The following is a 13309-nucleotide window of genomic DNA, read 5'->3' as shown; positions in this document are numbered from 1 at the left end:
TTTTTTTTTTTTTTTTAATGGTAAAGTTACTTTATTCTAAAATCTTATACACTTTTACACTTCAACTTTCAATATAATAATTCCAATATAACACTGTTCCAAATAAATTTCCAATATTAATCAATAGCTCAATTTCCGCAAAAATTTTAAAAAAAATCTTCCCCGCCAGGAGTCGAACCTGGAATCTTCTGGTTTCAGAAGTAGCTATTAAATCGTAGCCAGACGCCGTGACCATTGGGCCACGAGGAACAGATTTCAAAATTTCAAAAATTGTGGTTTGCCAGGTTAAAACAAAGTGGTAGGGGCACTATTTGACGGATATTAGAGGTTGAGTACATCATTAAAGGTGAACTATGATATTCTACTTACCTCAGGTGTCCCAAATTAATCAAGATCGTGCCGAAATATTATCGAGCGTCCACTTGAGTCTACATTTTACAGGAAATTCTCTATAAAATGTTCAATTTCGTTTTAACTCAAAGGCTCAAGCCCACTTACTAATGATGGCCATAGTAGCAGCACCAACCATCGCTGATGAGATATTGAAGGTCAGCAGTTTCAAATTTTTTCTTGACTGTGGATTGAATATAAAGTCCCTAGCTAGCAGTTCGACAAGCCCAGAATAAATCAAAATACCACAGGAAATTGTATCCAAAACACCAGATATTACATTAACTCTATAAGGATTTGAAACATAAGAAGCTCTAATTCCTATTCCAATAGCAATTGAAAGCGGTGTGACTAATCCATATAGTAAACACATCAAATAAGCCCAAACAAAAGAAACATTTTCTGGCCATGGAATAGATGATAATCTTGCACCAATACCTAAACCTTCAAAAGATTGATGAAAGACTAAAACAACGTACAGCGTCTTGAATTCATTACCATTAACAGCACCTAAATTTAGACCAATCATGACTGAATGAAACAAAATTCCAAATTCTAAAATCAAAAAAGCAGCTATTTGAGACCTGAATCCTCTTTCAGCTTTAACAGTTAGTGTCGAGTCATCAGCAGCACTATTGAAATCTGTCATTTCTGTAGAGAATCCCACTTGTGATCCCTTTTTCAAAAAATGATTATGCTCTTCATCATTAAAATGGTCATCATCGTCATAACCAGAACAAATAGCTTTCATAGTTTCATCACTTGCACATGAATGTGATTCACCATCACCACCATAACGTCTCTCCACCAACACATCTGAAATAACATCTGTTAGGAAAATTGTGAACAGAGAAATCATCATAATTGCAGGCACCCAAGGAAATTCAGCCCAATTCCCACTAACTCCAACACAAGAATTAGGACCAATTTGTGTATATGCAGGATCCATCAAATGCATGAAAGCTGTTGCAACAATAACTCCAGTACCAAAATACCTTGCAAATAAATAAAGATGAAGCGGCATTTTGATCCATTTGAAAGTCCTACTAAGTATTGGAAATATTGTGAACCCTGTAGAGAGAAAGAATATAACAAAGATTGAAGAGATTCTCCCACCTGATGAGCCTTCAATTTCATTTCCAGCAAAATAAGTTTCTTGTAAAACACAAATCTTCCATGAATAATCAACGTTAGGATCGTTCAAAATCACATTACTTGGATCCCACTGGTTGATATAGTTGATATCTGACATTCTTAATAGCCATTAAATTAGTAAACAAAGGGAGCGTTGTCAATTAGACACACGGTGGATTTTTTTAATACCGATGAGAAGCTTTAAAATGTAACGATTTTCTAAACCTGGCCAACCGACGTGTCAAGGTCTCGGTAGATGAATTTGATAAGTTTTATAGATTGGGTTCTTGAATCAATTGGCGATATTCAATATAATTGAGTAGACTCTTGATGCTCATGACAAATAGCTTGCAGAGTGTATTCGATGTTCAAAAAGATCCCGTCTCGATTTTTTTAGGCTCGGGCCTAGCGTTACTTACACGTTCCAAAGTTTTTGAGAAGTGCGTCAAGAGTCGAAAGGTAAACAAGTAACAGATGGCTACTAATAATCGATTCAGGAGCATCCTACAAGGGATATATGTTATATATATATAGCTTCATTAGTCATTTAAAGTATTGCATTGAAAACAACTTGACACCAATAACGAGCCCTATAATCATCCCGACAGAAGTATTCATCAATCTGTGCCTAAATGAATAGCACCCAAGATATCTGGCAAATTACAAGCATTTTTCATACACCAAGGCTGATCATCAGCTTTATACTGCTCAGGCGGTAATCTGAATGGTAGAATAATTGGAATCTCATCATCACTTAATTTTCTTTCTTCACCAATCTCCAATGGTACAAGTTTTTTGCCAGATCCATAATCAGTTGGCGATATCAAAACACCAGTTTCATAATTTGATACTGCAGATATAGGACGCTGTGATTTGATCGTATCCTTCGTTGGTGTCGTACCCCATGCCTGCTTACTCATATTGGCACTTGTGAATAATACCCAATCCAATGTTTGAAAATTATCACTTGACATGAGTATGAATTTTGTATGGCTTGAATTAGTTCTTCTTTGATTTGAATAACTATGATGGAAGAAATATTTTTGTAAATAATCATTCATAGGGATATTACATTTGGAAAAAGGGTTATAATGAGACCATCCACCTGATCTATACCCGAATAATGAGTTTCTTATATCTGACAAAGAAGGGAAGATGATGTATGGTTTCACTTTATAATCTTGACTGAATAGTTCCACTGCCTCATACCCATTTCTCAAGGGGAAATTTTGTACAAGGTTCAAATTACCTTGCATATTATATTTACCAGATATCAAAGGTGCAATCAAATGAGTGAACAAGTTTGCTGATTCATTATGTGCCTTGGACCACCTGATTGATGAACTAATTGATGACGTTTGATACAATACTTGTCTATTTTTCTCAAATTTTCTAGGTATTAGACCTTTTAACAACAATGAATTGTATAATCCTAAGAATCCAAATTTGTCACTTTTGCTAGTTGCTGATGAAACAAAATCACTTTTTATAGGTTCAAAATTATATGCTTTTAATTTTAAACATAATGTATTTAACGGAGATTTTTGATAGTTTTTCAAATAATTGAAAAGATGTTGTTTAAAAGGTGTATTTTGCGAGTTTGGAACTTGCTTTAGGAAGGGACTTTGCCAAACCATTTGATTGTTTGTTTCAAATTCTAATTGGGTCATGTTGCAAGATACTAGATATATTTTGCAAGTGTCATCATTATAAAAATTTATAATTAGCTTTGGATGATGTGAAGTGAAAGGAGCCATGTAGACATTGACAAATTGAATATTTGGGAACCCTTTCCTTAGGGGTGAATCTAAAACTGTTCCTTCTTGATACACAATTGTGAGATCTATGGTGTTTGAATGAAATTGTGGCAATATGAATTCAAGATTATGTTGATAACTGAACAAATAACAAGACTTCAATTTGGGCGACGACAATAAATCCGATACCGTAAGGGAGTTTTTCAATTTAGGATTATCATAAGTTGGGTTATGGATTGGTAAAAAAGGTGGCTCATTACCCTTTGGTGTATCCTCTGTGACTTCAACAGGTTCTATAGCAACAACATCATCATCAACCTCTGAACTTACATCAATTGGTGCAACTTCAACTTGATCATCGTTCCCTGACAAGTCAACAATCTCAATTTCCAACTCTTCCTCCACATCGTCTTCTATTGGTTCTTTCTTTTGTCTCTTAGCCGCTGGTTCCAAGATCTCTAGTTCTTCTTCATTCTCATCAGCAACAGGCAGTACAGGAACATCAGGCACAGGAATAGCCTCAATTGCAGGTTCTTTAGATCCTTCCGTATGAGACTCATGCTCTTCAAACCTCTTAGCCCAATGTTCGGCTACTTCTCTGCGTATATCGGCCTCCTCCATTCTTTCTTTTTTGAGTGATGTATGGTTTGTATCTGTAATGGCAAAGAGCACTTGAAAACTTTTGTTTACATTATTTTTGCAGAACGCGTTCGCGCACATTCGCGAAATTTTTATCGAGTTTTGTAAAAAAAAAAGCCTCAGCAATAACTGAGCATGGGAGCACTTCCCGTAAGCCATTTTTTGGGCGTTCTCTAAAAAATAGATTTGGGTGCTACAAAATGGCAGTTTTGGCAGAAAAACGTGTCAGTATCCCGCCAAAAGCTGGACGGCCAGGGCACAAACCATTAATTTTAGAAGGATGCTATTTTCCTACAAAATACAAAATAGAGAACAGGCCAATAACACCAAATATATATAGCGAATGTGTATTAAAACCATAGGACTATTGATCAGCATGGCCTAATACAGTATATTCGACTCTTATTGGTACTTTTTAAGAGTGTTTATTGTTGTTTTCATGTGTCAATGCTATTTTCATTCTTGCTCAGTCTATTTTTTTGGAAGGGCGAAATAGAAGCCATTTTGCAAAATAGATTTAGACTCAGCTCCGAAGCTGAGTCTATTTTTTTTTCGCCATACAAAAATAGCAGCCGCTACCATTTTTTCGGTCCGGACACGAGTTTTTCACCATAGTTAACAAATTTTAGATATAGACGCGAAAAATGGACTAGAAAAAAGCTTACGGGAAGTGCTCCATGGTCTTCTTTTTAATGAGTGGTTCTCCGTTGTTGATACAGCCATCTCATGTCTTCGCCCGATATGCTGTTGCATTGAAATATGTTCGTCAACCTGAATGTACAGTGTCGAAGTAGTTTGATTTCTGATTTTTATACCTGATATTCCATTGACGTGATTAGTGTTTTATATTTGTTGGTGATACAATTCTGGTTAAGATGGAGATTAACCAGTATCTTCTCTTGCCAGCAAACAACACCATTCAGCAATGTTTTTACCTGGACTACGCAAATAACAATTATTTAATCCAGTGTAATGCAAATATTGTTGATTTGTTCATTTATTTGTAGCTTAACTGACATTCTCTATATAGCTAAACGAGAAGACTTTTTGTTTACTTCTTTTCACAGAACGTGTTCGCGAGATTCGCGAAATCTTTATGAGGCTTCAGTAGTAATTTAACGTGGGCTTGTTCTTAAACATTACTTTTTCATTGTTAATATTGTTACCATTGTGCGATGCTTGGTGTATTCCAATTGACTATAGCTGATGTTAAGTGGACAGAGCTTGCGAGTGCGGATATGCTTTCTGCTTCAGGGAACTGGTACTCCTAGATCTGTGGCTGATCTATAACTGTGGAACTCGAGAAATAAATAAGAGTCAAATTAATGAAATCTAAATTCAATCATTCATTCTGATAAAAGTTTATCTATAATATCAAAGCCATAATGACAACTGAGCCATTCTTAGGAATCCTACAAGTCAACACCACGTTCCACAGACCATTAGGCGATGTTGCCAACCCAGGAACTTGGAACATACCAATAAAGATCAAAATTGTCGACAAGGCAGTAGGTGATGAAGTTGTCAAGTCTTCAAAAAACTATAACCAAAGTTTTGTTGACTTGTGGGTGGAGGCTGCTCAAGAATTGGTCAAGGATGGTGCAATTGCTCTGATCACATCATGTGGATTCCTAGCTACTCTACATCCTATCCTACAGGCAAAGATTGGTGTTCCTGTTGGAACTTCTGCCCTGTTACAGATCCCTATTGCCCAGGCTTTGATCCCACCGGGGAAACAGTTGGGTATTGTTACATTTGATGCTGATAATTTGGGGAAAGAGCATTTGAAAGCTGTTGGTGTTGATTACGATGTTCCTATTGCTGGTGTTAAACGTGGTGGTGAATTTCAACAAATTTTAAGAGAGGGAAAAGAGTACAACTTTAAAGATATTGAAAAGGAGGTTTTGGATGCTGTTGATCAGCTATTGAAGGAACACGATGGTATTGGAGGAATCGTTTTGGAATGTACCAATATCCCACCATTTAAAAATGCCATCTACAAGAAAACAGGTTTGCCTATTTGGGATATTATAACTTTGGGGAACTACTTGTACGAGGTTGCATTACCAAAAGATTATAGTGTTTAAGTAAGTGTCTAGTCTATAACAACTTTTCTTTTCAAATCTTCTTCAGTAAATTTGAGATCACTCACATTACTTAAGTCTTGATCATAGAATGAACTTTTACCTGTCTTGATATCTCCAATCTTGTTTAAATCATTAAATTTTGATGGATCTCTCCATTTAAAGATCTTTGTGTACTCATTCTCTCTCTTCTCTAAAACATCAACAACAAATTGACCTAAAACAGGTAAAAACTTGAACCCATGACCCGATCCACCTGTAACAACCAACAAGTTTTCTCTTTTTGGGGCAAAATCGATAATGAAATCATTGTTGATGGTATCTGTGTACCATAAAAGTTGAGTTTTGTAAATACCAAACTTCACCAACTCAGGAACGAACACTTTAATGAAATCCTTAACTTGATCAATCATATGTTTGGATAATCTTGATTCAGGAGGTGATGAATTTGAAGTCAATGGAACAGAAACGACAGTGCCATTTGGAAGTTTGACTGGGTTCAAGTACTTTTTTTGTCTTGAGATGATTTTAACATAACCTTGAGGTTCAGATATTGGGAATATACCAAACCCTCCAAACCTTGAACTTTCACGAGATTCACCTAGTCTCCATCCAATATTTGGGAAGTTCTTGGGAGAAAATTTCTCTCTTAGTATTTGTTCCTCCTTTGGGACTTTAATCAATACAACATTACCTGAATGTGCCTCACTCAACCCACCCAATTCAGGTAATAAAGAAGCAGACCATGGACCAGCAGCTAAAATGACTAAATCTGCTGAATGTTCAACACCATCTTTTGTGACAACTCCTGAAACCTTACCATCAGAAGATTCAATGAAGCGACTAACTTGACCTTTTTCTTCACCAGTAATGAAATTCACACCTTTTGATCTCAATAGGGTATTAACGTATAAGCAAGCATTTGAAGCACTTAAAATTCCAGAAGTTGAATCTAAAACCCCACTAATGTGTTCAAATAAAGGATTCTCTTTAATTTTCAATGGATCTAATTTATGAGCCCATCCATCTCTTTGAGCTCTTTCAACATCCTCAGGGTCATTTATCACGTATTGAGTATCTCTTATACCAGTCTTTGCAAAGATATCCAAACTTTTACGTTCTTCATCGGCCAATTCTTTAGTATTATCCAATCTTAACCATCCAGAGTTCTCAATAATTTTCTGGACATCAATGTTGAACTTCTCTTTAGCTTCCTCTTTCGAATAACTCTTTAATTCCTTATCCCATCTCGTAAAGATATCTTTAGCCTTTAATGCCAGTCTATGATAATGATCCTTATCCCCATAATAAGCCCTGAACACTTTATTAACATCAGCACTCGCAGTGTCTGCTCCATTGTCAAAGATATAACCTAGTTTGAAAAGATCTAATCTATCAAAGACTGTAATGTTTTCATATCCGTTTTCCACGAGATGAAGGGCTGAACTGAGTCCAAAGGCACCAGAACCAATTATGATGATCTTTGGCCCCGTCATTGCTTGTCTATTCTCCTTATTCACCTTTGCAATGTATAGCAGACATGTCAAGTATGACAACGTCCATTCTCATTCTTGACAATGCTCAGAATTATGGCTCATCAAGTGCAATTCGAATTATATAGTGGTTGCACGTGACCATTTTTGTTATTAGCCGCCAACATTTGACAATAATAAAATTGATCAATTGTATCTGAAAAAGGGTATTGAATAGGGGGTTTTATAGAGTAGATAGCTTGATTGAGAGCTAACAAATGAAGCGGTTCAGTTCAAGGTGATCATGGGCTATTCTGCTAACCGATATTGTGTTTTAGTTACAACTGATAATTCACCGCTTCATTGACTACTCTCTGAGATCCAAATTAGATGGTAATTATACTATGAACTCTAGATAGTTAGAATTAGTCATCCTTGTCTTCGACAAAGTGATATAAAAGCTCTCCATCTAAAATTTCCTGGACTTTCACTTTTACACATCAGCTTAGAATATGGGGTAGTTAATTTCTTTATAGCTGATATTATATTATTTTACATCGTTTATAACGTGCATTCTGCAGTTCAATTCCGAGATGATTCCTTATACACTTAAGATATAATTAGGCTTAACAATTCAGACTTGGGTATTACTTCCATTATTGATTATTCCATTAATAAACTGATTTTATTCATGTTAATAGTTGGTGATATTATGAGATGGAGATTAACCAGTATCTTCTCTTAACAGCAAATAACACTATTCTATAATATCTTTACTTGGACTACACAAATATCAATTATTTAATCCATTGTAATGCAAATATTGTTGATTTGTTCATTTATTTGTAGCTTAGTTGACATTCGCGATATAGCTTTTGAAGCCACCACTGTGGAAAAAATTTGTGGTATAGCTTTGACTCAATTCATCCAATTTGGCGACCATCAAAGCAGACAACTCCGATTGCCACAATGAATAGTTCAAGCTCTATATAAACATATGCTATTGTTCAAAGTTTGTGATCTCTTCCCAAGGGAATGAATTGTTCCCACTTTGGAAAATGAGTGTTAATCAAAAGGACACTTTCACCGTTGGTGTTTCCAGATCAAGAAGTCATCAAGAAAGTTCAGACGATACAGACGATGCCAAGGTTGTCAATTTGAAATATGCCGATGTCACACTGGAATTATTTGAACAACATGAGAAGGAAGCTGGTGAATTAACACCAGAATTGGAGAAGAGAATCAAGAGGAAATTATGGTTTATTATCATTCCTATTGTTTCATTTGTTAATTTTATGTTATTTTTCGATAAGAATGCTACTGGGTATGCCTCCCTATTAGGGATGTTTGAAGATTTAAACTTGGATCAAGCAAAATATAATGATTTACAAACGATTTTCTATGCTGGTTATATCTTATTTCAAGTCCCAAGTCATTTATTATTTCAAAGAATAAAATTATCTCATTATATATCTGGTGTTACGTTTGTTTGGACCATAACTACACTAACCACACTAGCTGCTAAGAACTTCACACATTTAGCAATTATTAGATTCATATTGGGATGTTTTGAAAGTGGTGTCACTCCATGTTTGGAACATACAATGGCAATGTGGTTTACACCTGCAGAGCAAGCTATAATAAATCCTATCTTTTGGATCAGTTGTATTGCACAGGGGATCCCTGGCGGGTTATTAGCTTATGGTGTTCAATTTGTTCCTGGTGATATCAGTCCATGGAAAGTTTATTGGACAATTCTTGGTGGGTTATCATTTGTTTTATCCATATCCTCATTTTTTTTCTTTCCTGATAATCCTGCAACTTATAGATATTTCACAGTCCAGGAAAGGATCCATGTTATTAAAAGAATCAAAGCTGCTACAAAGTCCTCGATCGAACAGAAAACGGTCAAGAAGGATCAAGTTATTGAAGCTGTTAAAGATCCAATCACTTGGTTATTTGGTGTATTTGTCTTGTTGAGTATGTTGTGTAATAATATCAGTTTCCAAAGTGCAATCATTTATAAAAATTTGGGTATTTCCAATTTAGATTCCACTTTAGTTTCAGTTGCATCTGCTGGATGGACCACTTTCATGTCAATTGCAGGTTCAATTGCTCTAAGTATATTTAGATCCCAATCTGCACATTTTGGTACAGTTTGTGCATCAATTGCACTATTAGGTGGTATTATCACTGTTTCATTACCATTACATTTGAGTAAAGGTATTCTTGCAGGTATTTTCTTAACAAATGCCAATGCAAATACTTTTATTGCTTCATTTTCATGGTGTCAATCAAGTGCTGCTGGATATTCAAAGAAATTAGTTAGAACTGTTGTTTGGTCAGTGTTTTATGGTGTTTCCAATCTTATTGCTCCTCAGATTTGGAGAGCTAAGGATAAACCAAGATATCATTTAGCTTGGACAATCTGTATTGTTTTATCATGGTTTGTTGCACCATTAATCTTGCAAATTATTAGATTTGTTTTATCAAGAAGAAATAAACAAAGAAGACAATTTCTTCAAGATATTGAGGATGGTAAAATCGAAGATGAACATGGGTTTGTTACAAGTTATGATTCTGATGGGAATGAAGTCAAGACAGAAGTGGATATATCCATGTTGGATTTGACTGATTTACAAAACAAGAGGTTTATTTATCCATTATAATTTGGTGTATAGGGTTTAATTGACACGGTGACTTGTGGCAGCTGTAATACGCTATAAAGTAGTGAGTCAAGGAGTGTTTTGGTATCGATTAAGGTCAATATTGTATCTATTAGTTATATGTGGGTTTTCAATGGGTGGCCATATTATCAGGTCTTGAATCAACGGTGATAGATCTTGAATAGACTTTTTACTCTTGGACGTTGACGTTTCTCCAGATCCCCAAGCTGTCAAGATCTGTCAAGACTCAAGACTATGATGTGTTGAAGATAGAGATCTCTCTTTTGAATCCAAGTCTTGATCTTTGTGATAATAAACCTTGTCCTAGCCTATCTACACAAGATACACCGGTGCACTGTAGGCGTTGTGTGACTTGCTTACCCTTCTGGTTGTATTTTGTCACAAAATATTACCTGTTTAGGACATGTCGTTACAACTAATGAACCAATAGAGATATGAAGATATGAGTTGTTGGAGGTGATAGCCCTATGATATGCGATTTCAATGATACCAATCATAGTACTACACCCAATACAAACTCATCCAATTCCCACCGTGTCTGTCCACTTTGGTGCCACTTTTTTTTGTCACATTCTTATTGTCCCAGAAATCTCCCAATCAAATTCGCAGGATAAAAAAATTTTTCACCAGCGCTCGAGTCAGTTTTGAAAATTGAGTGCTGAGATTTGACACAAAACATGGGAAAACTGAGCTGGAAACACCAAGAAAAATAGCGTAGAAACTCCTTATTATACTCTAATTACACATCAGTAGACTCTCTTTACACCAGTAGAGCATCATCTCTTTATTTCCCCTTTGTAGGTGCTGTAAAGCCAGCCGAATGGCTGTTTTGACTCTTTCTTTTTCGAAGCCGATTTTCTTTTTCCTTTTTGGTGGGAAATCTTGATCAAGGAAAAAAAATCGAATAATGACACAATTTATCTTTTGCAACCATCAACATTTCAACTACAACCACCACCGTTCCTTTCCTGTGCTATAGACTGTTTAAACCCCCTACTGCTGAATCTGTTCTAGATCGTTCCACTTGGCTACCCAATCCATACGCCTTCTTCTCCAAAGAATGTCCATTTCCAACGAGTCAAATACCTCAGTGTCGTCCGCTTCAACACCAACATCAACAACAACCCCTTCACATTCAACCTCAATCACTTCTTCTGCTGAATCCTCCGCTGACGAGAAGGGAAGATTCTTGTTACTCCATAAGGAAATGATTTATAATAAAGATGCTCCAAACAACTTGTCTTTGCCGTCAATGGACCATGTACTCAAGAATATAGAATCTTATCAAAATGAACAACAACTAAGTGATTCTCAACTCTTGTTAGAATTCAATCAAAGAAATTCTCAATCAAGTGAACATGTCCAAACATCACCAGAACAAGATTCAAACACCATCTCCCAATATCAACAACAATACACGTTTCAACAAAGATCTGAATCAACAAACTCAATAGAGGCCTTCCAAAATGAACTCAAACAAGAACAACAACAACAACATCATCAGCCAATACCACATCATAGTCTAAGCCAGCCTCAGATACCGACTACAAAGTCTCAACAACGACCATCTCACATTCATAGAAATTCCACATCAAATGCAATAACAAGCTTGAAAAGATCCACAACCCCATTATCAATCAATACCATGGATGATGATTATGATTCTCGTGACAGTTCTGTTGACTCAGGCCTAGATTCGCCAAATTTAACACCAAATGGTTCAAATAACAAAAAGAGAACAAATTTACCAAGGGAAACTATTGAGATTTTGAATGAATGGATTCTAAACAATATGGATAATCCTTATCCAAATCATACCCAGAAAAGATTGTTATTGGAGCAGACTGGTCTAAGTAATGTTCAGTTGAGTAATTGGTTTATTAATAAAAGAAGAAGAAGATTGTTTAGTAATCTTAGTGGGAATAATGGTCAACCTATAAAGAAGAAAAGATTGATTGATAGATTGTGAACAATTTCTTTTGCCGCCATGTTATTATTTATTCTATTTGAATGTTGTTGTTGTTTTCTTTGCTTGTTTTGTTTCACTTTCAATTCAAAAAATGTTTTTCCCATATTGTACAATTATTGTTAAAATCATCCATCAGATTTGTTATACATATTTTGTATAAAAGAAAAATATTTCTAATTTTAAAAATCATGTGTTTTATGTCTACATTTTCAACGACTGTAATAGATCTCATTAATTATATCATTTCATCATAATATTAATTAGCTGTTTGTTCTTGTTCTTGTTCTTGATGATGTTCATCATTTATTTCAACATCTTGTTCATTATTCTCTTCACCAGGAACATAAGAATCACCTAAATTTTGATCTTTTTCATTAAAATTATTTCTTCTTGCCCCAAATCTTTGAACTTCATTACCGCCTGGAATAATACTTACAGGTGGTAATCCTGTTCCATTAACACCAAACCCACCTCTTGAACTATCATATTCGAATTTATATTCATCTTTAACTTGACCACCGCTTGCACCTCTACCAAACTGTCTACCTTCTCTAAAACCAGGATCTAAATCAATTTGTACCAAACGATCTTCTAACTTTGTATCTGCAAGATATTTAACAGCATTGATAGCATCTTGAGGGTTTTTATATAAAACAAAACAAAATCCACATGGTGTATAGTTGAATCTATCTAATCCCATAATAATCTGAGAAATTGGACCAACCCTTAATGATTAAAAAGTTAGTAAATTGACATCTCAATTATTGATGTTATACATACTTTGAAAACAATTCATAGATTTGTTCCTCTGTTGTGTAGAAAGATAAATTACCAACATAGATTGTTGCTGACTTGTATGATTCTCTTATATCTTGTAATCCATTAGGTCTTCTTCTCTATGACAAATAATGTTAATACTCCATCATCATCATTATACATCTCTGTTTAATACTCACAGCTTTTTTCATAAGATACTCTGAAGGTCTGTCCAATCTTGGAGCAGAGTGGGTGAAGTCTATCTCGTCGAATTCTGCCAATGACATTTCGATACCAGTTATTGCCTTTGCTAAAGTTGTTGAAACTGATTCGAATCGAATTCTTTCAGCTCTTTAAACCAAAATTTCCTCATCTTGTATTTGTGTAATTCGCGCAAGACAGAAAAAAAATAGAAATGCAC

General features: G+C 35.3%; 7 protein-coding genes and 1 non-coding gene across 8 annotated transcripts; 3 read left to right on the top strand and 5 right to left on the bottom strand.

The window, feature by feature from the left end:
- Positions 1-157: 157 nt before the first annotated feature.
- WICANDRAFT_t59 lies at positions 158-249 on the bottom strand. The gene has a single exon. It is a non-coding gene; the product is annotated as a tRNA-Arg (tRNA).
- Positions 250-484: 235 nt separating this feature from the next.
- On the bottom strand, positions 485-1642 carry WICANDRAFT_30108 (uncharacterized protein; the record flags this gene model as incomplete). The annotated part of the gene is made up of 1 exon (XM_019181688.1): positions 485-1642. One exon carries the CDS (start codon positions 1640-1642, stop codon positions 485-487), a length of 1158 nt encoding a protein of 385 aa, XP_019039265.1.
- A 472-nt stretch (positions 1643-2114) lies between these two features.
- Positions 2115-2712, bottom strand: WICANDRAFT_92173 (uncharacterized protein). Its single transcript, XM_019186349.1, has one exon. It carries the CDS (start codon positions 2442-2444, stop codon positions 2142-2144), a length of 303 nt encoding a protein of 100 aa, XP_019039264.1. The 5' UTR covers positions 2445-2712; the 3' UTR covers positions 2115-2141.
- Positions 2713-5305: 2593 nt separating this feature from the next.
- WICANDRAFT_62624 (uncharacterized protein) lies at positions 5306-6007 on the top strand (the record flags this gene model as incomplete). Its single annotated transcript, XM_019183406.1, has 1 exon — positions 5306-6007. The coding sequence occupies one exon, from the start codon at positions 5306-5308 to the stop codon at positions 6005-6007; it is 702 nt and encodes a 233-aa protein (XP_019039263.1).
- Positions 6008-6015: 8 nt separating this feature from the next.
- Positions 6016-7500, bottom strand: WICANDRAFT_30589 (NAD(P)/FAD-dependent oxidoreductase; the record flags this gene model as incomplete). Its single annotated transcript, XM_019181747.1, has 1 exon — positions 6016-7500. One exon carries the CDS (start codon positions 7498-7500, stop codon positions 6016-6018), a length of 1485 nt encoding a protein of 494 aa, XP_019039262.1.
- Positions 7501-8534: 1034 nt separating this feature from the next.
- WICANDRAFT_62622 (uncharacterized protein) lies at positions 8535-10145 on the top strand (the record flags this gene model as incomplete). Its single annotated transcript, XM_019183405.1, has 1 exon — positions 8535-10145. One exon carries the CDS (start codon positions 8535-8537, stop codon positions 10143-10145), a length of 1611 nt encoding a protein of 536 aa, XP_019039261.1.
- A 1078-nt stretch (positions 10146-11223) lies between these two features.
- Positions 11224-12132, top strand: CUP9 (Cup9p; the record flags this gene model as incomplete). Its single annotated transcript, XM_019185636.1, has 1 exon — positions 11224-12132. The coding sequence occupies one exon, from the start codon at positions 11224-11226 to the stop codon at positions 12130-12132; it is 909 nt and encodes a 302-aa protein (XP_019039260.1).
- A 256-nt stretch (positions 12133-12388) lies between these two features.
- CBC2 (nuclear cap-binding protein subunit CBC2) lies at positions 12389-13175 on the bottom strand (the record flags this gene model as incomplete). Its single annotated transcript, XM_019181800.1, has 3 exons — positions 12389-12857; positions 12913-13028; positions 13089-13175. 3 exons carry the CDS (start codon positions 13173-13175, stop codon positions 12389-12391), a joined length of 672 nt encoding a protein of 223 aa, XP_019039259.1.
- Between the last annotated feature and the right edge of the window lie 134 nt (positions 13176-13309).

Source organism: Wickerhamomyces anomalus, assembly GCF_001661255.1.
Source record: "Wickerhamomyces anomalus NRRL Y-366-8 unplaced genomic scaffold WICANscaffold_3, whole genome shotgun sequence".
Taxonomy (NCBI): Eukaryota; Fungi; Ascomycota; class Saccharomycetes; order Phaffomycetales; family Wickerhamomycetaceae; genus Hansenula; species Hansenula anomala.
The sequence above is the reverse complement of the archived record's forward strand: the minus strand, read 5'-3'. Positions and strand labels throughout refer to the sequence as shown.